The sequence below is a fragment of the Anolis sagrei genome, chromosome 4 (genome assembly GCF_037176765.1).
Source record: "Anolis sagrei isolate rAnoSag1 chromosome 4, rAnoSag1.mat, whole genome shotgun sequence".
In the NCBI taxonomy this organism is placed as follows: Eukaryota; Metazoa; Chordata; class Lepidosauria; order Squamata; family Dactyloidae; genus Anolis; species Anolis sagrei.
In genome coordinates this window covers 237,725,779-237,749,471 of record NC_090024.1, presented here as the reverse complement: position 1 = coordinate 237,749,471, position 23,693 = coordinate 237,725,779, and the positions used below count along the sequence as shown (strand labels likewise).

The following is a 23,693-nucleotide window of genomic DNA, read 5'->3' as shown; positions in this document are numbered from 1 at the left end:
GAGCCCAACAGCTAGGTTTTCAGCTGAATGTGTTCATTTTTCAAGAGTCTGAAAAATGAAAACTTCATTGGTTTAAGGGGCTGAGGACAAGAACATCATGAAAAGGGAATGCCTGTTTCAAATCACTGTCATCATTCAGCGAACAGATGGGAGGATGACTTCCCTGCAAGAGACTGAACTTTTCTTTTCTTTTTAGATATTCTAGGCACAGACACATCTATTTCTAACCAATACGAAGCCTGATTAATTAGTCAGGATTAACATACTGAAAGGAAGGCTTGGAGATGTTTAGAGTTCTCTCTGGCAAAGAAAGATGGAGTTGAGGGGCTTTGGGTTGGAACGGAGACAAAGATTTGTGCAGCCTCGGTGGAGCAGTGCACAACAGAAAAGGGAGAGACCGAGAGAAAACAAAGGATTGGAAATAACAAATCAGATTATGGGGGAGATTAATGATGTAAAAGTTGTAAACTGCTTGGCCCATGGCTTGTGCCAAAGGAAAGAGTGAAGCATTCATCCAGCGACAGACATCCCTCTTGGGAGACAGTTCACCACTTTTGAGACAGTTTGGCACAACGTAAACTGAGTTTGCCTTTTTTATGGATTTCAGTTCCATCTATTGGAATTTAATTGACTATTCCCAAGAGATTTATCCTCCCAATAAACTAAGCACTAGTGCTGGATATTTTACAAATAATTTAAACTCCATGAAAGAGCCACATGGGTCAGAATGCTTATATGATTCTGTTGTTGTTATTGTTGTTGTTGTTGTTGTTGTTGTTGTGTGCTTGTGAGTTATTTCCAAATTTCCAACTTATGGCAACCTTATTGTGGGGTTCTCTGAGGCTAATTGTGTGTGACTCACCCAAGGTCACTCAGTTGGTGTTTTACAGAATTGTAGTCCAATATCCGGGGAGTGGTGTGAGCTTCTACTATCAGCCCTAGCTTCTGTCAATGTAGCAGTTCGAAAACATGCAAATGTGAGTAGATCAATAGGTACCACTCCAGTGGGAAGGTAATGGTGCTCCATGCAGTCATGCCAGCCACATGACCTTGGAGGTGTCTACGGACAACGCCGGCTCTTCGGCTTGGAAATGGAGATGAGCACCAACCCTCAGAGTCAGACACGACTGGACTTAATGTCAAGGGAAAACCTTTACCTCTCTCTCTCTATACACACACAGACACACACACACACACACACACACACAACCTTGGAGGTGTCTACGGACAGCGCCGGCTCTTCGGCTTAGAAATAGAGATGAGCACCAACCCCCAGAGACAGTCACGACTAGACTGAATGTCGGGGGAAAATCTTTACCTTTACCTTATTCAAGCCACAATGCCAGGCTGGCAATATCACAATGTGGTCTAGACATGGTGACAAGGAATGCAAATTCACAAGCTAGAAGAAGCTGCTTCAGTTTGCTTTTGCTTAAGCCTACTGGGAATGCCATTATGCTTGTGTCCTTTAATGTTTATGTTTTGATATTAGTTTTGATATATTTGGAGACCCCAGTGGTGTAGTGTGTTAAAACGCTGAGTTGCTGAACTTGTTGACCTAAAGCTTGCCAGTTCGAATCCAGGGAGTAGAGTGAGCTCCCGCTGTTAGCCTCAGTTTCTTCCAACCTAGCAGTTCAAAAACATGCAAGTGTGAGTAGATCAATAGGTACCGCTCCAGTGGGAAGGTAACAGTAATCCATGCAGTCATGCGGGCCACATGACCTTGGAGGTATCTACGGACAATGCCAACTCTTTGGCTTAGAAATAGGTATGCGCACCAATCCCTAGAGTTGGACACGACTGGACTTAATGTTTGGGGAAAATCTTTACCTTTACTTACCTTGATATGTTTGTCTGTTTGCTTCATTTTATACTGAATTTTTTATTTCTATCTGGAAAAAAATCCTTATAATTGTCTTGCATAATATTATACAGTAGACTCTTGGTTAACTAGATCTGAAGCAACCAGCAAAAATGTGAAAAAAATAATAAAAATTTAAATAAAATCACAAAAACTGTTTTTTATAATAAATATGTGTTACATTAAATGTTATCTTCATTTCTCTTTGTTTTAACTACTGTATTTCGATATTAATACCAAGACAGTGCAAAGTACAACCTCTGTTCAGATATGAGCTAGCAAGCCAACACCTTAAATCAGTGGTTCTCAACCTGGGGTCCCCAGATGTTTTTGGCATTCAACTCCCAGAAATCCTAACAGCTGGTAAACTGCCTGGGATTTTTGGGAGTTGTAGGCCAAAAACATCTGGGAACCCCAGGTTGAGAACCACTGCCTTAAATCAAGAAATAGCTTCCTAAGATCTACAGAGATACTCGCAGAAACACCTCAGCAAGAAAGAGTTCAAAAGTGGCAGGCTAAAACCCAGAACTTCAATCAGTGGCTGATACTGGATGAGAAACTTTCTCCTGGGCACACAGAAGACTGGGTAACTTGGAGGCCACTGAACAGACTGCGCTCTGGGACCATGAAGGTGTAGACCCAATCTTCAGAAATTGGGCTATAAAGTGGAGTCCATGATATGCAAGTATGGTGAAGACCAAACTACAGACCACCTATTACAATTCAGTCTAAGCCCTGCCAAATGCACAATGGAGGACCTTCTTATAGCAAAACCAGAGGCACTCCAAATAGCCAGCTACTGGTCTAAGAGCATTTAGTATAATGCCAAAAACACACACTTTGTTTGTGTTTTTAAATACATTATAACTGTACTCCCAATTCGCTTCTGATAAATAAATAAATGCAGAGTATATGGTATGGCATAGTATGGGGCATGGTATCAGTTAGGCCTATATTTAATAATGACTCTCAGGCATCCAGAAACTACATTTTCCTGGTACCACCTAAGCCCCATTAGAGTATATTGTATTTGTATTACTCCTTCTTTCCCATGTATATATGTATGTACACTTCAGCTTCTGTGAGCTTGGCAGGGCTGGCTGTGATTTTTGTTGTTTTATCTTATAAACTGATGTTTCTAAATAATGTTGTTGAAGAACAGGTTAACTGAGAACAACTGCTGGTTTGCAGCAACAGAAATAATCCAAGACTTCGGGCCTGTTTTCTGCTGCCTTGGAAACTACGACTTGGAGCAATGGATTCAAATGACAGGAAAGGAGATTCCGCTTGAACATTAGGAAGAAATTCCTGATTGGAAGAAGAGCTGTTCAACGGCGGAACTCTGCCTTGGAGTCCAGTGGAGGCTCCTTTCTTGGAGGCCTTTGAACAGAGGCTTGATGGCCATCTGTCGGGGGTGCTTTGATTGTGCTTTTCCTGCATGGCAGTGTCAGACTTGCTGGCCCATGTGCTTTCTTCCAGCTCTGATTCTATGAGACAATGGAGTAAAGTGTAAGCAACTGAGACATGTTAAAAGCATTGTAAAAAATGGAAGGAGAGATGGTACATTGGGGTCCTCTTTTCCAAATCCAGGTATAGTAGAGTCTCGCTTATCTGACATAAATGGGCCAATAGACCATTGGTTAAACAAAAATGTCGAATAATACAGAGTGTGCAGGTACAACTGTACAAGGAGCTCCAATTTTGTTTGCTTTGCATTGAATGTTTGTTGTAGTCCTAAGTTTCAGGGACTCTGCAGATAGGTGGCTTCTTTTGGCATAAGAGTGTCAGATAAAAATGTTGGATAAGCGAATGGCGGATAAGCAAGACTCTACTGTAGTTCAAGGGCATGTGTTTTTGAAAACACCTTTCTTCTTATACCATATTTGCAAAAATGAACATTAGTGCATAGAAGACAAAACAATCTTGCTTTTTAAGAAGATTCTGAAATTTTCAGCAGCAAAAACTGTGATGGAAACAAAGGATATACATCCTCTGCTGTACCAGCAACATAACAAAAGGCAGTCTTCAGCCAGCAAGTTGAACCAACACAACAATGCTTAGGATGGGGTGAGGGGAGGAAGGACCTGGCTGAAACCCAAGGCATTTGACGTCACTGCGCTGTGTGTTCAGCTGTAAACAAAGCAGGGGAACACATGGGAGAAGCTGTATTTGTCTCATAAAGCAATGGATCCAAAGAGGCTTTATTGCGTTATGTCAAATCTCTCTAGACCCCAAGTAACCCAGAATCTCTGTGAAGGAATAAGGATTGTGTGTGTGTGTAGATAAATAGATATATATATATATAGAGAGAGAGAGAGAGAGAGAGGGAGGGAGGGGGTAAAGGTTTTCCCTTGACATTAAGCGCAGTTGTGTCTGACTCTGAGGGTTAGTTGGTGCTCATCTCCATTTCCAAGCCAAAGAGCCGGCGTTGTCCGTAGACAACTCCAAGGTCATGTGACCAGTATGACTGCATGGAGCTCTGTTACCTTCCCACAGAAGCAGTACCTATTGATCTACTCACATTTGCATGTCTTGACAAGGTGGAATGTGCCCAGAGGAAGGTGACTAAAATGATCAAGGGTCTGGAGAACAAGCCCTATGAGGAGCAGCTTAAGGAGCTGGGCATGTTTAGCGTGAAGAAGAGAAGGCTGAGAGGAGATATGATAGCCATGTATAAATATGTGAGAGGAAGCCACAGGGAGGAGGGAGCAAGCTTGTTTTCTGCTTCCCTGGAGACTAGGACGTGGAACAATGGCTTCAAACTACAAGAAAGGAGATTCCATCTGAACATTAGGAAGAACTTCCTGACTGTGAGAGCCGTTCAGCAGTGGAACTCTCTGCCCCGGAGTGTGGTGGAGGCTCCTTCTTTGGAAGCTTTTAAACAGAGGCTGGATGGCCATCTGTCAGGGGTGATTTGAATGCAATATTCCTGCTTCTTGGCAGGGGGTTGGACTGGATGGCCCATGAGGTCTCTTCCAACTCTTTGATTCTATGATTCTAGGCTGGCAGAAGCTGGGGCTAACAGCAAGAGCTCATTCTGCTCCCTGGATTCGATCTTTCAGTCAGCAAGTTTAACAGTTCAGTGCTTTATCCCACTGCACCACCGTGTGTGTATGTATGTTTGACAGAATTGAGTCTTGCATGCAGTTGTGTTAACAAACCCAGAAGGGGGGAAAAAACCACACACAGACATGTCAAGAAAAGGATATCGTGGAGTTTTATTAGAGGACTGAGTTTTTCAAATCTGAGAACAGATGGCACATGCATCAAAACACGCTGATAGCGTACGACAGCGAAAAACAGGCACGGAGATTGCCACCGGCCATCCTGAGTGGTGATCTCACCCGTTCTTTCATATCTTTCCTATTCGCCTCGCTCTCAAACTGCCCTCCATGTACTTAGTGGGAGGTGTTCCCTTGAAACCGATGCAAAGTCCAAACAGGCATCGGCTGCCAGAAAGAAATCTGGAAACAGTTGGGGGCAACATTTATTTGGGGGAGAAACATGTGTTCGTGTAACAAGCTCATGAGAGTCAAGGAATTAGGAAAAGATGTTGTTCGTAAATTACCAGTTTGGAACTTAGGGCCCAATTCAGTGGGATGCAGGCTTTAGCGTGGCTCTTGCAAAGGTGCCACTTATGCACAGGATTGGGACCCATCCTTGCTCTCCATGCCAAGCAAAATTCTCAATTATTTGCAAATTCCAACAGATCGTTCCATGTGATTTTACACCAAACTGCCCATCTCTCCGTTCATGATACTTCAGTCCATCCTTGCTACATAAATCCTTTCAACAGCACAGATATCCTTCGATTTCTTACCAAAAAGGAGTTACAGGAATGGATAGTATAAAACAAATTAAATATTATTTGTAGATAAGATAAACAGATAAGATACTTTCCTTTTTAATAAAAAAAGCTTAATAAAAATAGAGTCCTATGGTTCAAATGAAAGATAATATTCTTGATAACAGGGGAAGATATGTCAGCGAGAGATTTCTCGGTCCCTTAACAGTCACTGCGGCAGAGTGATTTCCAGGTTTTTTTGGATGCTTTCTTGTTTGTTTCTGATGGAGCCCTGCAGCGCGAATGTGGAAAACATCCCTTTTGATGGCTTTGGCACTGATCTTGATGAATGTGTTAAGGCTGGGACATCTCCACCCATCAAAAACTGTCTACAACTCAGTTTTGCGTACAGAAGGTTTTCCTTTGGGTCTCCCTGGCACAAGATTCAAAAGGGAGGTTTTGCTCTTTGGAAGCCCCTCTTGATATCTTGGAAAACTGCTACTGGGAGAACATTGGACTAGATCACTGGTTCCCAACCTGTGGTCCATGGACCACCAGCAGTCTGCAAGAGCTAAAATTTCATCTGCGGCCTCACCATTACTACGCCATTGCAACAAGAGCAACTGGTCTCACAAACCAGCACCCCAAATACCCAAACCGAATCTAACGTTGACCAAAACTGATTCGTAACCCTTTTGGTACTAATGTTGGAAAGTGGTCCCTGGTCAATAAAAGGTTGGGAACCACTGAACTAGATGCTTATTGATAAGACAGTTCCAAAATACACAGCAATGCATGTATCTACGAGGCTGCAAAGTATGGGTTTACCTCTGTGCAATTTTGCTGATTTTGCTCTGGGATTTAGGAAGCCTTCTACACATAACATCAAAGCCCATGCAATGGGTTAATATCTGAATCCTAAGCAGGCTTTCTTGAGTTTGGGGTATGGCTAGCCTTTGTTGGCACAAAGCAATGAGAGACAAATACAAGGAAGGTTTCCTAAATCTCACTGAAGTACCCTATATACTCATGTCCAAGTGAACCTCATGTAGAAGTCAAGGGCAGGTCTCGGGGCTTTTTTTTAGTGTCAGGAGCGACTTGAGAAACTGCAAGTCGCTTCTGGTGCGAGAGAATTGACCATCTGCAAGACGTTGCCCAGGGGACGCCCGGATGTTTTACTATCCTTTGGGAGGCTTCTCTCATGTCCCTGCATGAAAAGTTGGAGCTGACAGATGGGAGCTCACCCTGCTCCCCGATCAGCAGTCCTGCAGGCACAAGGGTTTAACCCAATTGCACCGCAGAGGGTCTGTCTATGAGCCATAAACAAATGCCATGGTTAGATTTGGATCCCATCCCCAAAATATCTCACGATATGGTTCCTTGGTTTCCATTGGGGTTTGGTTCCAAGTTAACCTCATGAATAAGTCAAGGACGGGTTTTGGGGCTAAAATTATGATTTTGTCACAACCTGTGGATAAGCTGAGAGTCAATTCTTGGAGAGCAGAAAGCAGATTTGGGGACTTGTTTTTTGTGTCAGGAGCAACTTGAGAAACTTCAAGTTGTTTCTGGTATGAGAGAATTGGCCATCTGCATTCTGTAGTAGGCTTCTCTCATGCCCCCGGATGAGAAGCTGGAGCTGAGAGATCACCCTGCTCTCCGGATTCAAACCGCTGACCTTTCAGTCATTGCACCTGCTGACACAAGGGTTTAACCTATTGTTCCACCAGGGGCTAAAATTATGATTTTGATGTGACCTGTGGATAAGCTGAGAGTAAATTTTTGGAGAGCAGAAAGCATTTGCAACTCAGAACTAGGGATCTTTTTTTATAAGATTTAAGGCAGAACACTCACACTTACCTAGGGTAAGTTGACCTAGGTTTTTTGGGTTAGACTTATACATGAGTATATAGGGGACGTGAAAGGTCAGTAAAAAGAATAACAACCCAGGGAGATGTATTGTTGAACGCTTTCATGGCTGGAATCACTGAGTTGTTGTAAATACTTCTGGAACATGGCTGTATGGCCATGTTCCAGAAGCATTCTCTCCTGATGTTTCGATTGCATCTATGGACTGCATCCTCGGAGGTTGTGAGGAACCCAGGGAGAGGAATGCAAGCCTTAAAAGACCCTCTTGCAAAATGCACAGTCTTTTTGAAGACTTGCTTTTCCTTAATTGTACATTGTCTCTATTCAGCCAAGATTCCTTGGGGATGCTACTTTCCCTAGGTTCCCGTAATCACAACCTGTGCTAATTGTTTACAGATACAGTCAGCCCACTACATTTGCTGAGGTCAGAGGCACACAACCCCACAAATGTGGAAAAAGGGAATTAAAATTGCCCTTTTTACCTGAGAAAACACCTCTTTAGGAACCTCTAGCACAACTCGAGTAAAAGTTTACTATAAAATTGCATTAGAGGTAGAGCTTCCTAGCAAAAACATTTTAATTAAATCTGCAAAAGCCAAACTTGCAAATGTGGAGGATTGACTGTGGTCTCCATATCCACTCCCATCAATGCATTCTTCTTCTCTGGATGACAACCCTTGGACCCTTCAGACAAGCAAGATTTGAGTTGTAGACTGAGCATACTAAACTGATATATTCAGGATTTGGGTGCTTTTCTAATCCATAAGTTTTGTCGTCCATAGCTTTTGGACCGATCAGAAGCCTCACTTCTAGACGTTTCAGATAAATCCTTTTCTTGGATGCAAAACATCAAAACCTATTGCCCCAGTTTCCCCAGTGCTGTAGCCAAAGAAACTGATATTGTGAGTTTGGGAAGAGAATGAACACACTTCCATCTCCTTGGAAGGTGTTTATATCAGAGTATTGAATGGAGAAGGGAAAATGCATTTGCCAGAATCCCCTCCTCTACATACCCACCAAAAGTTCAGGAAAGGTGCCATCTGCAACCTATAAACGCAGTTTCTTTCTGCTTCGGAACAGTCCATATCTTCATGCTACATAGCAATACAGTATATCAGTGGTTCAGCGTTATTTTTTTCCATTTTTTAAAAAAAGCAATGCATTTAATGAGATCTAAATAGGGGTGCATCTACACTGCTGAATTAATGCAGTTTGGCATCACTTTAGCTGCCGTGGCTCAATGCTACGAAATCCAGAGAGATGTAGTTTTCCAAGGCCTTGCCAAACTACAACTACCAGGATTCTTTAGTACTAAACCATGGGAGTAAAGTGGTGTTAAACTGCATTAATTCAACAGTGTAGATACGGCCTAGGTCAGTGTTCACAGAGAAGGGGAGGAGGTTTGGAGGCATGGCGCACAGGAAGGCATTTGGGGCACAAAGGGGTTGTGGCAGAGTGTGTCATCTTGCCTGTCCATGAGCATTGAGCATCAGGCTCTGTTTGACCCATGTGATGTGTTCATCCCCACTACTACATGTAGAACTTGTCATAGCATCCACAGCTGAACATAAAGAGTAGGGAAGCAAAGGTGCTTTTGGATCTGTTCAACGGCATGTGCCACACTCTTGTCAGACCTTGGAAAATGTATTACAAGTCCCAGTAGTTTTTTCCAAGTGTTGAATTTTGTCACAGAAGTTTGTACATCTCGGGAGCATGATGCTTGTTTCTGCAAGCATATTGGTTAAGCTTTGCACTTAAAGGTTTACGCTTAAAACTCTTTAAGTGTATACTAAGGGTGCATCTACACTGTAGAATGATTGCAGTTTGACACCTCTAAAACTGCCATGGTTCAAAGCCTATAGAATCATATGAGTTTGGCAAGGTATTTAGCCTTCTCAGTGAAAGAGTGCTGATGTTTCACCTTCACAACCAGGATTCCATAGCCTGGAGACCTGATGGTTAAAAGTAGTGTCAAACCACATTCATTCTGGGTTGTTGTAGGTTTTTCAGGCTATATGGCCATGTTCTAGAAGCATTCTCTCCTGATGTTTCACCTGCATCTATGGCAGGCACCTTCAGAGGTTGTGAGGTCTGTTGGAAACTAGGTAAATTGGATTGATATATGCACATTCATTACGCATCAAAAGGAGTCTAGTGTCTAGATCAAGGGAAGTCATTGCGTCCTTGAATTCTGCTTTGGTTAGACCTCACTTGGAATACTGTGCCCAATTTTGGGCCTCACAGTTCAAAAGAGATATTGACAAATTGGAAGGTGTTCAGAGGAAGGCAACTAAAATGATCAAAGGTCTGAAGACCATGAATCCCTCTGAGGAGCATCTTAAAGAACTGAGTCTGTTTAGCCTGCAGAAGAGAAGATTGAGTGGAGGCATGATAGCCATGTATAAATATGTGAAAGGGTATCATAAGGAAGATGGAGCAGGCTTGTTTTCTGCTGCCCTGGAAACTAGGACTTGGAGCAATGGGTTCAAATGACAGGAAAGGAGATTCCACCTGAACAATAGGAAGAAGTTCCTGACCATATGAGCTGTTCAACAGTGGAACTCTATCACAGAGTCTGGTGGAAGCTCCTTCCTTGAAAACTTTTAAACAGAGACTGGATGGACATATATCAGGGATGCTTTGTTTGTGCTTTTCCTGAATGACAGGGGATTAGACTAGATGGTCCATATGGCCTCTTCCAACTCTATTATTCTATGATTCTACAGTGTAGATGCACCTGCAGACCCAATATGAGCCAATATGACCAGGCATTAAGGATCATACCTGGCCTTGAAATTTCTGGACCAAAGCCTGAAACTTAGCAAGAAGACCTAGTGATGGTTTTAAGCGTTATGTGCAACCACTATTGTCCACAGCTTGTCATTCAAATATGAATGCAGAGAACCTATTAGCAACTTAGAAAGAGGGTCTAGCGATGGCTTTATGTATGACATACAACCACTATTGTGCGCAGCTTGTCGTTCAAATATGCATGCAGAGAACCTATTTTTCTGGTTGGAAATTTGGACAATACAAAATTCAGTTCAAGCCAATTAATCTTTGCAATGTGAAGCAAACTTCACTGTTGGCTGCCCAATTGGAGGTTGGCAAGTGACTCTGTCCCTCATGAAAAATTGAGATTTTGAATCCCTCTCTATTGAAGCTTCGGACAGGATTGAGATCTGGCAACCCAAATTAGCATCTGTACCCATGCCTTCCTTGCTACTGGCTCATAAGGAAACATGTATACTCCAAGCTTATACTGAATATACATATATATAATGGTCATGGCTTCAGACAAAGAATCCTGGGAATTGGATTTAAAGAATAATGCTAGTTGTTGCGTTGTAGACCCCCTGATCTCTCCCCAGGGTTCCTTGGCATGAGGAAATGACTAATGAACCAGGTCCAGCTTGTAAAGTATCCTGAAACCTCTCCCCCAGGTGAACACGTAACCCGAAGGCGTAGCCCCCTACCCAGTAATACAGGTGCTATAGTAAACGGCGCTGCTGGCATCAGACAAGGCCGATATCAAACTGCTCTCCTCACAGGAGAGGCTCCGAGGAGTTAATTTGGACATGGATACATGGTAGGCGAACCCCGGCGGGTCGGGACGAGTCCTGCTCATATTCAAATACTGGTCGAACTCGTTGCGGTCCACTTCGGTCCAAAGCTCGGTGGGATTCATGTGCTCCCCACCATCCAGAGGGTGAGATTCAGGAGGTGGGGAGAGTTGGCCCAAGTGAGCAGAAAGCCCGTTAGTGGCTCCAGCACAGATCTGGTTGTAGTACATACCAGAAGGGTGGGAAGTCCTCATGGCCTCAGCCAGGTGTGCCGAGGTGTTTGAAGGGTAGCCCATCGACAGGTTCCTCCCCAGGGTTTTTTCGGGTGAAAACTCCATCTGAGGAGGAGGTGGTGGGTGGTGGTGATAGCCACGGAAGGGCATCACGTTGCAGTCGTCTTGCATGTGAGGAGGGAAAAAGGCCGGTTCGGTCTGCTCCAGGACATCCAAGGGGGACATCTCCGGCGTCGGGAGGCCATAGTTCTCCATGTCGGAGCCCACCGAGCGGAGTTCCCGGAAGTGGTTGAGTGGAGGAGGCTGGGAGTGGGCTGGGTGGCCGATACCTCCAGCGGAACGGGGGTTCATCCCAAAGCCATCACCGTTGCAAGGCTGGGAGAGGTTGTGGAGAAGGATGTTGGGCTCCATGCGCTTGATCTTCTTGGCTTGCTTCTTCCGTCTGGGGCGGTACTTGTAGTTGGGGTGGTCTTGCAGGTGCTGGATCCTCAACCTCTCCGCCTCTTCAACGAAGGGCCGCTTGTCGTTGGCACTGAGGGCTTTCCACGACTGGCCTGGGAGGTCACCCCAAAAGAGAGAAAAAAACACAGGTCAGGAACTTATAGCAGGAGTAGATCAGAAGCTCAACATAAGTCAGGAGTGTGAAGTGGAAGGTGTCAGGAACTTATAGCAGGAGTAGATCAGAAGCTCAACATAAGTCATAAGTGGAAGGGGAAAAAACCAATTTATTGCAATGCAATAAAATAAAATCAGGACAGTAAATAAAGAGAAACAATTAAACAACAGGGGAATTCCTGACATGAAACAATCAGGGCCAGCTAACACCTCCCAACAAAGGATCCCCGAGGCAGAAAGCAGCCAGGCTTGGAAGCTGCAAGGCCATTCAATGCTAATCAAGGTGACCAACTGCAACATTCACACTTTCCTCAAACAAAGAAGGGGTTTTTTTCTTTATATATCTGGACATTCCACAGATATATAAACCCCACTTGCCTAGTTTCCAACAGACCTCACAGCCTCTGAGTATGCCTGCCATAGATGCAGGTGAAACGTCAGGAGAGAATGCTTCTGGGACATGGCTAGACAGCTCGTAAAACTCACAGCAACCCAGTGATTCCAGCCATGAAAGCCTTCAACAACTCAATGTGATTCTAGTCTGCATCAACAGGAGTCTTGTGTCTAGATCAGGCATGGGCCAATTTGGGCCCTCCAGGTGTTTTGGACTCCAACTCCCACAATTCCTAACAGCCTGTAGGCTGTTAGGAATTGTGGGAGTTAGAGTCCAAAACACCTGGAGGCTGTTAGGAATTGTGTTAGAGTCCAAAACACCTGGAGGGCCCAAATTTGCCCATGCGTGATCTAGATTGAGGAAAACAGGTGTCAACCTGCATTCATTCATGAATGGCTCTTTCTTCCTCCTTCCAACCCAATCCACATCAGAAGAAAGTTCAAGAATTGCAAATGTCTCTTTCGAACCTCCTTCCTTTGACTCAAGCTTTGGAGGATGATCGTTTCACACAATCACCATGGAGTTAGACCAAGGGTTAGTGGATGACGCCACGGCTAAAGTTGCAATCCATCCTGCAAAGGTTCAAACCCTTCCATAGAGTGACTCACTGCCTCCAAGGGCCACTTGCTTTGTGGAAAATTTCCTGAACACGATGAGATGCCATCTGGACATGTTTCAAATCATAGGAGTGTGCCAATATCCGCTTTGAAACTCGGTGAAGGCAAACTTCGCTAGGGTCTGTGAAAGCATCTATCAAAGTGGAACGTGGAAATGAGTCTTGAGACAACAAATAACAGACAGAGAAGGGGATTTTTTCCCTGTAAGCAACTCTTAAATTAGAGCTGGGTTGGTCTGTGTTTTTCCATTTCCTTTCTTTGTGCTTAAGCCCAAAGGTGATACCTACATCAGCAAAAATGCACATGCACTTTACAAATCTCCCATATGAATAATACTCAGGTTACATGCACACTATAGAATTAATGCTGCTTGATGCCACTTTAACAGCTCAATGCTATGGAATCCTGGGAGTTGTAGTTTTACAAGATCTTTAGCCTTCTCTATGAAGGAACGCCAACAAACTACACATTTTCTTAGGCATGGAATACTCATCTGAAGAGCTGCCAAAAAAGGGCACATTCAAAGGGGGCACATTATTTCCTGCTCAGGTAGGAGATTGGACTTAGATATATATGCCACGTCTTTGGTTTTATGTGTTAATTGCGACTATACTCCTAACTAAAGAATGGAAAACGTAATGTTGATGGACAAGAAAAAAGATTTAAAGATGAGCTTACACTCAGCCTTAAAAAAATTGGCATAGACACTGAGAACTGGGAAGCCTGGCTTCCCAGTTGAGCATTCTAACTGGAGGTCAGTTAGAACACCCTTGAGCGTTCTAACTGGAGGTCAGCTGTGACCAGCAGTGCTGCAGAATTCGAAGAGGCACTAATGGAGGGTGAAAAAGAGAAACATGCCAAGAGGAAGGCATGTCAAGCCAACCCTGACTGGGACCATCTTCCACCTGGAAACTGATGCCCTCCCTGTGGAAGAATATGTGGGTTAGGAATAGGCTCCACAGTCACCTACGCATCCACCACCAAGGCACTATACTTGGAGGGCCATAATCCTCGGGCTACGAGGGATAGCTTTAGTAAGTAAGATTGCTGCAATTGGCCACCTTGATTAGCATTTAATAGACTTGCAGTTTCAAGGTCTGGCTGCTTCCTGCCTGGGGGAATCCTTTGTTGGGAGGTGATTAGCTGACCCTAATTGTTTCTTGTCTGGAATTTCTCTGCTTTTGAGTGTAGAAAACTCACAGCAACCAAATTCTCCAGCTGCCTTCCATCTACAGTAAGTGATCATCCGTGTGGATGCGCCTTCTGTTTTGCAGGTTGTCAACTATTGCGATCCTGGTCCCCAATAGTTGGCAACTTGTCCTTACTGTGGAAGTACATGTGGATCAAGAAGAGGGCTCCACAGATGCCTACGAACCCACCGCCAAGACAATACACTTGGAGGACCATCATCCTCAGGCTACGAGGAATCACCTAAGTAAGTTAAGTAATGTAGAAAGTCCAGCATTAGACCCCATCTACACTGACATATAATCCAGTTTCTGAATCCAGATTATCGGGTTTGAACTGGATTACATGGCAGTGTAGATCCAGCCATAGAGACACATGTGGAATACAGTTGAAATTGACATGGCAGCATTTATTAACAGAAGAAACAAATGCAGAATAAAACTGTCAAGTGTACACAAGTGACTTATAGATGTAGCAATGGAAGATCAAAGGGGGGGGGGGTGATATAACATCAAGGCCTACAAAAAACTGAGATTCGTTGACTTTGGGGAAAGAAAACAATTATAGTTTTGGGTTGTTGTAGGTTTTCCGGGCTATATGGCCATGTTCTAGAGGCATTTTCTCCTGACGTTTTGCCTGCATCTATGGCAAGCATCCTCAGAGGTAGTGAGGTCTGTTGGAACTAGGAAAATGGGTTTATATATCTGTGGAAATCACCTCTCAAAGAAAGATTCCCCCAGGCACTTCCAAGCCATTAAATGCTTGGAAGTGCCTAGCGCAAGCAGACAAAAGTCCTTTGTCTTTCCACAGATATATAAACCCATTTTCCTACTTCCAACAGACCTCACTACCTCTGAGGATGCTTGCCATAGATGCAGGCGAAACATCAGGAGAAAATGCCTCTAGAACATGGCCATATAGCCCGGAAAACCTACAACAACCCAGTGATTCCGGCCATAAAAGCCTTCGACAATACAATGATAGTTTTGTTGGTCAAGTTCCAAATGTATTGGCAAAACATCTAAATGAAGTTGCCATAGATGAGATCAGGATAAAAAAGTGACGCTATTTGGGACATGATTACATTATCGGACCATTCCTAGAATCTTGGGCAGAATCTAAACTGTTATGGTCCCAAACTCCTATCAGTAACACCTGGGAACACCTGGTGAAACTGAGATATAATAATCTGCCTTCTTGTCTCTCGTTCTGGGACTCAAGATGGCTTTAATAAAATGCAAACTAATCCAACTAAAGCACTATCACACTTATGTTGTGTTGATGGGCCTCCCAGGGGCACCCGATAGCATAAGGTCACCATAAATCTGCCTTGACTCGCTCATGCCAAGAAAACACTGATTTAAGAGTGGCTGTAAATTAGAAACAACTTGGAGACGCACAACAACGCTGAGAAGCAAGGGGAACAATGCTTTCCCAATAGGAGATCTTATGCCACAGTAAATATGTTAGCCTCAAAGGTATCATGGTGGGACCCTGATATGTCATCTAATACATCTAAGGCAGTGTTTCTCCACCTTCCAAATGCCACAACCCCTTAATACCTCAAGTTGTGGTGACCCCCAACCATAAAATGATTTTTGTTGCTACTTCACGACTGTAATTTTACTATTGTTATGAATTGTTATGTAAATATTTGATATGCAGGAGGTATTTCATTCACTAGACCAAATTTGGCACAAATGTCCAATACACCCAAATTTGAATACTGGGAGGATTGGGGAGGTGGGTGGGTTGATTTTGTCATTTGGGAGTTGTAGTTGCTGGGATTTATAATTCACCTACAATCAAAGAGCACTCTGAACTCCACCAATGGAATTGAACCAAACTTGGCACACAGAACTCCCACGACCAACAGAAAATACTGGAAGGGTTTGGTGGGCATTGACCTTGAGTTTTGGAGTTGTAGTTCACCTACATCCAGAGACTACTCAGGACTCAAACAATGATGAATCGGGACTGAACTTGGCACAAATACTCAATAAGCCAGGCCCGTAGCCAGGACTTTGTTTCCGGGGGGGGGGGGGGGGGGGCTGAGTTTGATTGGGGGGGGGGGGCTGAGTATGAGTGAAAGAGGATCTACTGTAGCAAACCTTTTGTATCATTACTTCCCACACAGAACCTCCATGACCAGCAGAAAATAATGTGTTTTCTGATTGTCTTTGATGACCTCTTGACACCCCTCGCAACCCCTCTTAAGGGTCCCGACTCCCAAGTTGAGAAACGCTGATCTAAAGGCATGGAAAAGTTACATTTGGGATAACATAAACTGGAATTCCCTCACTGACATGGCTACCGGCAGTTTGTCGGAAGAAAAGAAACTTCCACAAGATCTCTGAATAGTACGGTAGCATCAAAATCACAAAAAGGGAATAGGGTCAAAAAAGGAGTAGATGCAGAGGTACTCTTGCCAAAAGATAATGTCTCTAAACCAGGCATGGGCAAACTTTGGCCCTCCAGGTGTTTTGGACTTCAACTCCCACAATTCCTAACAGCCTCAGGCCCCTTCCTTTTCCCTCTCAGCCACTTAAGCTGTTAGGAATTGTGGGAGTTGAAGTCCAAAACACCTGGAGAGCTGATGTTTGCCCATGCCTGCTGTAAACCATAGTATTTCCTTAGGGTTCAATTGGAGGATTGTGGATTTCTAGAGGGAAAGAGCTACTAGATTCTGTGAGTACAAATTCCTACACTTCTTACGTTTCTGCATTGAGTAACATAAAAGTTAAGGATTTGGTTAGAAGAAGACCCACATATTATTATTCTGTGCTTCTTGTTCATTAATCTAGGTTCAAATCTTCTCCACTTGGTTTTCAGCTCCATTGTCAACATTAGCTTAAAGCTGGAAGAACACCACAAAAGGCATGAAAAATCTATTTGGGACCATTCTCTGATCATGGAGTATTTTGTGTTTCGAACCATTTTCAACCAGCATGACATTGTACGATTTCCTAACGTTTCTCTTTTCAATGGCACTATTTCATTCAGTCCAATTGAAATGAAACTCTTGCATTTGGCTGGAAAGTAAATTTCATTTAATAAAAAATCCCTTCCTTGTCTTCGCCTGTTGATTTATGGTGAACCCATGGATTTCATTAGGTACTCTTAAGCAAGGAAGGGTGGTTTTGCCCATTCCTTCCTCTGAAATATAGCTTAGAGTACCTGGCATTCACTGACTGTTTCCTATCCAAATACTAATCAGAGCCGTCCGTGCTTAGCTTCTAACACCAGTTGGAGTGGGATGCCTTTAGGATTATTTAAAAGGTAAACATTAAGTCTAGTCAAGTCCGACGCTGGGGATTGGTGCTCATTTCCATTTCTAAGCCGAAGAACCGGCATTGTCCATAGATGCCTCCAAGGTCATGTGGCCAGCTGTTACCTTCCTGCAGAAGTCGTACCTATTGATTTACTCACATTTGCAGTTTTTCAAACTGCTAGGTTGGCAGAAGCTGGGGCTAACAGTGGGAGTTCACCCCACTCCTTGGATTTGAACCGCTGATCATTTAAAACATCCTTGGTGTTTTGGACTTCCATAATTCCTAACAGCCTCAGGCTTAAGTGGCTGAGAGGAAAAAGGAAAGGGCCTGAGGCCAGAAATTGTGGGAGTTGGAGCCCAAAACAGCTCATAGGCTGATAGGAATTGTGGGAGTTGAATTCCAAAACACCTGGAGGGTCCAAGTTTGCCCATGCCTGCCCTAGACTCTTTTACTCCATTGCTTTTGTTGACACTCCTATCCTCCATGAATTTATGCAACATTAAAAACAAACCCAATTTTTAAGTTTGCTGCATCTGAGGAAACAGGCGAAACTTCCCAAAGAGTGTGTACTAAAATATAAATGTGACCACTTAAAAGATGCTACTGAATTCAGAGTTTCCTCCTGCTGCATCGACTTCCTTTTTTAAACTTTTCATTCCACTTCGGACTAACATGGTTCTTTCTCTGCAAAAGTTATAGAGGGAGTTTGCTCTGAAATGCTGCTCTCAATTCCTGCAATGTTGTTGATTTCTTATGCACACACAAGCCATCCCCTGCCATGCGTTGCTGTGGCCGTCTGTGTATATGTGTTTTACGTGTGTATAAATGTGAATATCTATATATATGTGGTTTTGTGCATGCATTGTAATGTATTTCTTATATTTTGGCTTTTTAAGTCTCTTTGCTGTGTTTTTTGAGTGATGATCACTTGTTGGACTGACAGGTGTATTGTGTCCAAATTTGGTGTCAATTCACCCAGTGGTTTTTGAGTTATGTTAATCGCCCTCGGGCTGAGAGGGGCGGTCAATAAATGCAAGAAATAAATAAATAATAAATAATAAATAATCCCACAAATGAACATTAATGTTTATATATATAGATATGTTTCCCTACAGAAGGTATACATTCCAGTCCAGGTTGTGGGAGGCAAGATGCCCATGTAGTGCCTTGTGCGTGGATGCAGATGTGCCTTGAGTGGCACATTTAATTGTGCTTCTGTTGCCAGTTGGCACAAATGTTTATCTACATCAATCCATAACTCTGCAGGCAAAATATATACTACATGACTCCGATGGAGAATCTCAGCCTTGAGGTCATGAGTTCCACAGCATAAACATCAACAAATGCTTTGTGGGGGAAAGCTACCCACATGTTCACATACTTTAGAAAGAAGCAAGAGAAGTAAAGAAGAAATGGGTGTGCGCAGGGACCCTGGAACTGTATTTTTGGTGTAGGACAGTGATTCCCAATATATATTTTTTTGACCAGGGACCACTTTCCAACATCAGTACCAAAACGATTATGAATCATTTTTGGTCAACTTTAGATTTGGTTTGGTTATTTGGGGTGCTGATTCAGATAATTGCATTGGATAGACCATATCAGCTCTAGTTTCTGATACAGAACATATGCTATCCAGTAGTTGCCATCTGTTTGCCCACAGAAAACCAGATTTAATAAGCCTTGGCACTATAAGCAGGTTTTGCGAGACCAGTGGCTCTTGTTGCAAAGGTGTAGTAATGGTAAGGCTATGGACCATGTTTTAGTTCTTGTGGACCACTGGTGGTCGACGGACCACAGGTTGGGAACCACTGATGTAGACTAATACATAACTCTGAAGACAGAATTTATGCCACATGACTCTGATGGAGGATCTCAGCCTTGTGGCCATGAGTTCCACAGCACAAATGTCAACAAATACTTTGTGAGGGAAAGCTGCCGACACATTTGCATACTGTAGTAGAAAGGGAAGAGAAGTAAAGAAGAATTGAGTGTGTAAAGGGACCCTGGAAGTGCCTTTTTGGTGTGGGAGAAGGCTCAGAATTGACAGGCAAGTTGTTACTAATTTTGTGTACTACAGATTAATTCCTCCCTTCCCTTATATCTGAAACCGAACACTAATAAAGCAGAATGTAGACTCAGAAATGACCTGCAGGTGTTCGTGATAGGGGTCCAGATTGGATGAGCATGTCTTGGGCGTCCTATAATTGGGTATTTCTGTATAGCTAAATGGACCATGGAGTCCCTTCCAACTCTACAATGTTATCTACTAAAAAGTAAATGCACAAAGGAGAGAGAGAGAACGCCTTTATGAGTCCTGAGATGACTCAATGGTAATATTTCTTTGGGTTTGATAATTTAGAGCAGTGGTTCCCAACCTTTTTTGACCAACATTAGTACCAAAAAAGGTTACGCATCAGTTTTTGATCAACCTTAGATTCCATTTGGTTATTTGGGGGTGCTGATTCAGAACATTGCGTTGGATAGATCACATCAGTTCTAGTTTCTGGTACAGAACATATGCATTCCAGTATTTAATAATCTAAAGCTGATGTGGTAGTAGTATTATTTTGTGGGTAGTCAAGCCTCTCCCCTCCCAACATCTCCATGGCCTTGGCACTATAAGAGGGTTTCAATGCAATGGTGTTGTAATGGTGAGGCTGCGGACCATGTTTTCGTTCTTGCAGACTACTGGTGGCCCACGGGCCACAGGTTGGAAACCACTGATTAAGAGGATAAATACAGAGAAGGCGCCAGATTCTGTCAAATCTTGGAATCTAAGAAGGGTCATCCCTTTTTGGATGTGAGACCACCAATGAATACCAGGTGCGGTGGGATATATTTTTAGAGGAAGGAAATGGCAAAACCACCTCTGAGTATTCCTTGCCAAGGAAAACCCTAGGAAATGTATGTGGTAAGGTACAAAAAACCTACACATAGCTCCTCTGAGTGCTTCAAACAGAGATTGGGAACTATGCATCTTTTAGAAGCGCTGCCCTTTTCTGTTCATGTGTGTCAGAAAGGTTGGACTAGATCAGGCATGGGCCAACTTTGGCCCTCCACGTGTTTTGGACTTTCAACTCCCACAATTCCAGAATTGTGGGAGTTGAAGTCCAAAACACCTGGAGGGCCAAAGTTGGCCCATGCCTACACTAGATGGTCTGGCAGCCATTTCCAACTCTTAAGAGTCTCTGATTCTGTGATGAGCAGTTGAAGGGAAAAAGGAAAAGGCCTGAGGCCAGAAATTGTGGGAGTTGCAGTCCAAAACATCTGGAGGGCCCAAGCTGGCCCATGCCTACACTAGATTTATTTATTGATTTATTTACGATATTTATATGCCACCCTTCTCACCCCGAAGGGGACTCAGAACGGCTTACAAGTTATATATACACATTGTTGTTCATTTGTTCAGTTGTTTCCGACTCTTTGTGACCTCATGGACCAGCCCACGCCAGAGCTCCCTGTCAGCCGTCACCACCCCCAGCTCCTTCAAAGTCAATCCAGTTACTTCAAGGATGCCATCCATCCATCTTGCCCTTGGTCGACCCCTCTTTCTTTTTCCTTCCATTTTCCCCAGCGTAATTGTCTTCTCTAAGCTTTCCTGTCTCAATATATTATATTATTAGCATAGTACAATATCAGTATCACATATTACTATATTGTACTATACCATTATATTGTAATATATAGATAGATGGTCCTGCCAGTTCTTTTCATGTCTTAGATTCTCTAATTCTGTGATGAGCAGCTGCTGGGGAGGGAATAATAATAATTCCTCCGTTTAGGACGGGGGAAAGTGCAGGAATGGGCCTGAGGCCAGGAATTGTGGGAGTTGAAGTCCAAAACACTCCAGAAGTTGGTTTTTTGGGTTCTTTTTTTTTTTTTGTCGTGTCAGGAGCGACCTGGTGTGAGAGAATTGGCTGTCTGCAAGGACGTTGCCCAGGGAATGCCTGGATGATTTTGATGTTTTTATCATCCTTGTGGGAGGCTTCTCTCGTGTCCCTGTATGAGGAGCTGGAGCTGATAGACGGAGCTTATCCGCCTCTCCCCGGATTCGAACCTGTGACCTGTCAGTCTTCAGTCCTGCCGGCACAGGGGTTTAACCCACTGCGCCACCACTCCAGAAGTGACTTGCAGTTTCTCAAGTCTCTCCTGACACACACAAAAAGTGAACTGTCCCCTGACTTTGGGCCTGAGCAAACAGGCCTGCTGTGGCATCTTACATGGCCCTCCTGTGTGCCCTGGGCTGAGCGCATGGGATGGCTTTGGCTTGACCCACCTTGTCTCCATATTCTCAGTGAAGGGTAGCCCTGTGGTGGTCTAGTATCACCAGATAGTCAAGACTTCTGGTGATGCTAGCAGTGTAAACCCATTCTGGAGTAAGCAAAGGTGTTCCCTGTATTGTTGAAGGCTTTCATGGCCGGAATCACTGGGTTGTTGTAGGTTTTTCCGGGCTATATGGCCACGTTCTAGAGCAGTGGTTCTCAACCTGGGGTCCCCAGATGTTTTTGGCCTACAACTCCCAGAAATCCTAACAGCTGGTAAACTAGCTGGGATTTCTGGGAGTTGTAGGCCAAAAACATCAGGGGACCCCAGGTTGAGAACCGCTGTTCTAGAGGCATTTCTCAAGGTGGTCTGTTGAAACATTCACACCTAGCTCCAGCAGACATAAGTCCTTTGTCCCACCCTGGTCATGCCACAGATATATAAACCCATTTTCCTATTTCCAACAGACCTCACTACCTGTGAGGATGCTTGCCATAGATGCAGGCGAAACGTCAGGAGAGAATGCCTCTAGAACATGGACATATAGCCCGGAAAAACCTACAACAACCCAAAGTTGTTCTCCTCTCAGCCAGTGGGCTATTCTGTGTGTGTGTGCATCAGTAAAGCAGAGGGCCACCCATGTGGGGGGTCATTGGGGAGGCTTTCCGACTCCTGGGTCAAGAAAGGATGCTGAGCTGAAGGTGAGCTCAAGGTGATCCTTTGGGCAGGGGCCCAGGACGCCCCCCCCCCCCCCGGGCAGGGATCAGGCCCCCCTCCCAGCCCCCCATCCCCTTACCGAGCATCTTGCTGAGGACGGCGTTGTGGAGGTCGGGGTTCTGCTGGGCCAGGCGCTTCCTCTCGTCCTTGGCCCAGACCATGAAGGCGTTCATGGGGCGCCGGATGCGGGAATCCTCTCCGCCGGGCCCTCCGTTGCCTTTGCCGTCGGCGCTCCTGCGGAAGCCATAGCCCTGCTGCTGATGCTGGGGGTGGTCCCGGTCGGGGCTGGGCGAGCGGCTCTCTGCTCCGGCTCGGTATCCGAATCCCGGGTCGGGGCTCTGGCTCTGGCTCCGGCTGGAAGGAGAGGCCGGGTCCGGCGCCCCTCGAGGGAAAGACGCGTGTCCCGGATCAGACGCGGAGGGTGGCGCCGGTGCAGACGGAGGAGGAGGCGGAGCTGCTGCTGCTGCTGCTGCCGCGACGGCTCCCCATGAAAAGTCGCCTCGGGCTTGGGATCGTTCCTCTCGGCAAAAAAGAGGCTCAGATATATTCATTCCAGCTGGACGGGGCTTTGGGGTTCACGCGAGGCGAGCCGAGGAGTTTCCCTGCAAGGAAAAGGAGGAAGACTCGCGGGGAAAGGGAGGCTGTGCTTGTGTAGCCCCCACGAAGGCTCCCAAAAGCGAGGGAAGGGAGGAAGGAAGGCGGTGGTTTGCTCAAGGATGGAGCGGCACAAGGAAGGAGTCAAGCCTCCCGCCCGAGAGGAAGAACTGGGTGCGGAAAGGAGGCGCCCCTCGAAAGGGAGGCATTATAAAGGCTCTGGCCCCGTCGGGAGGCGACAGGGAAAAGGGGGAGGGCCCTTCGGAAGGGAGGGAGGAGAAGGCTCCGTTTGGACCACCCTCCCGCCTCTGGGCGCCGCTTCTCTTCCTAAACCCACCCTCGTCGGAAGAAGGGCTTCTCTGCCCCTCGAAGAACCAATTCCCAATACTTGGCAACCTGCAAAACAGAACCGCATCCACACGGATGATCACTTAAGGGTCTGGAGAACAAGCCCTATGAGGAGCGGCTTAAAGAGCTGGGCATGTTTAGCCTGAAGAAGAGAAGGCTGAGAGGAGACATGACCTAGGTCAGTGGTTCTCAAACTTCCTGATGTTGCGACCCCTTAATACAGTTCCTCAAGTTGTGGTGACTCCCAGCCATAAAATTATTATAATTGGGTTGTTGTAGGTTTTTTCGGGCTATGTGGCCATGTTCTAGAGCAGGAGTCCTCAAATTAAGGCCCAGGGGCTGGATAAGGCCCTCCAAGGTCATTTTCCTGGCCCT

At 44.8% G+C, this 23,693-nt stretch overlaps 1 protein-coding gene across 1 annotated transcript; it reads right to left on the bottom strand.

Annotated features, from left to right (window-relative positions):
• Window positions 1-5,060: 5,060 nt before the first annotated feature.
• Window positions 5,061-23,157, bottom strand: SOX18 (SRY-box transcription factor 18). Its single transcript, XM_060771921.2, has 2 exons — window positions 22,456-23,157; window positions 5,061-11,861 (listed from the first exon to the last, which is right to left on the bottom strand). The coding sequence occupies exons 1-2, from the start codon at window positions 22,925-22,927 to the stop codon at window positions 10,984-10,986; spliced, it is 1,350 nt and encodes a 449-aa protein (XP_060627904.2). The 5' UTR covers window positions 22,928-23,157; the 3' UTR covers window positions 5,061-10,983.
• Window positions 23,158-23,693: the final 536 nt, after the last annotated feature.

Coding starts and splice junctions, on each gene's coding strand:
- SOX18 (XM_060771921.2), bottom strand. CDS start 22,927: ATGAATATATCTGAGCCTCTTTTTTGCCGAGAGGAACGATCCCAAGCC. Junction 11,862..22,455: donor CGTCCTCAGCAAGATGCTCG/GTAAGGGGATGG, acceptor GTGACCTCCCAG/GCCAGTCGTGGAAAGCCCTC.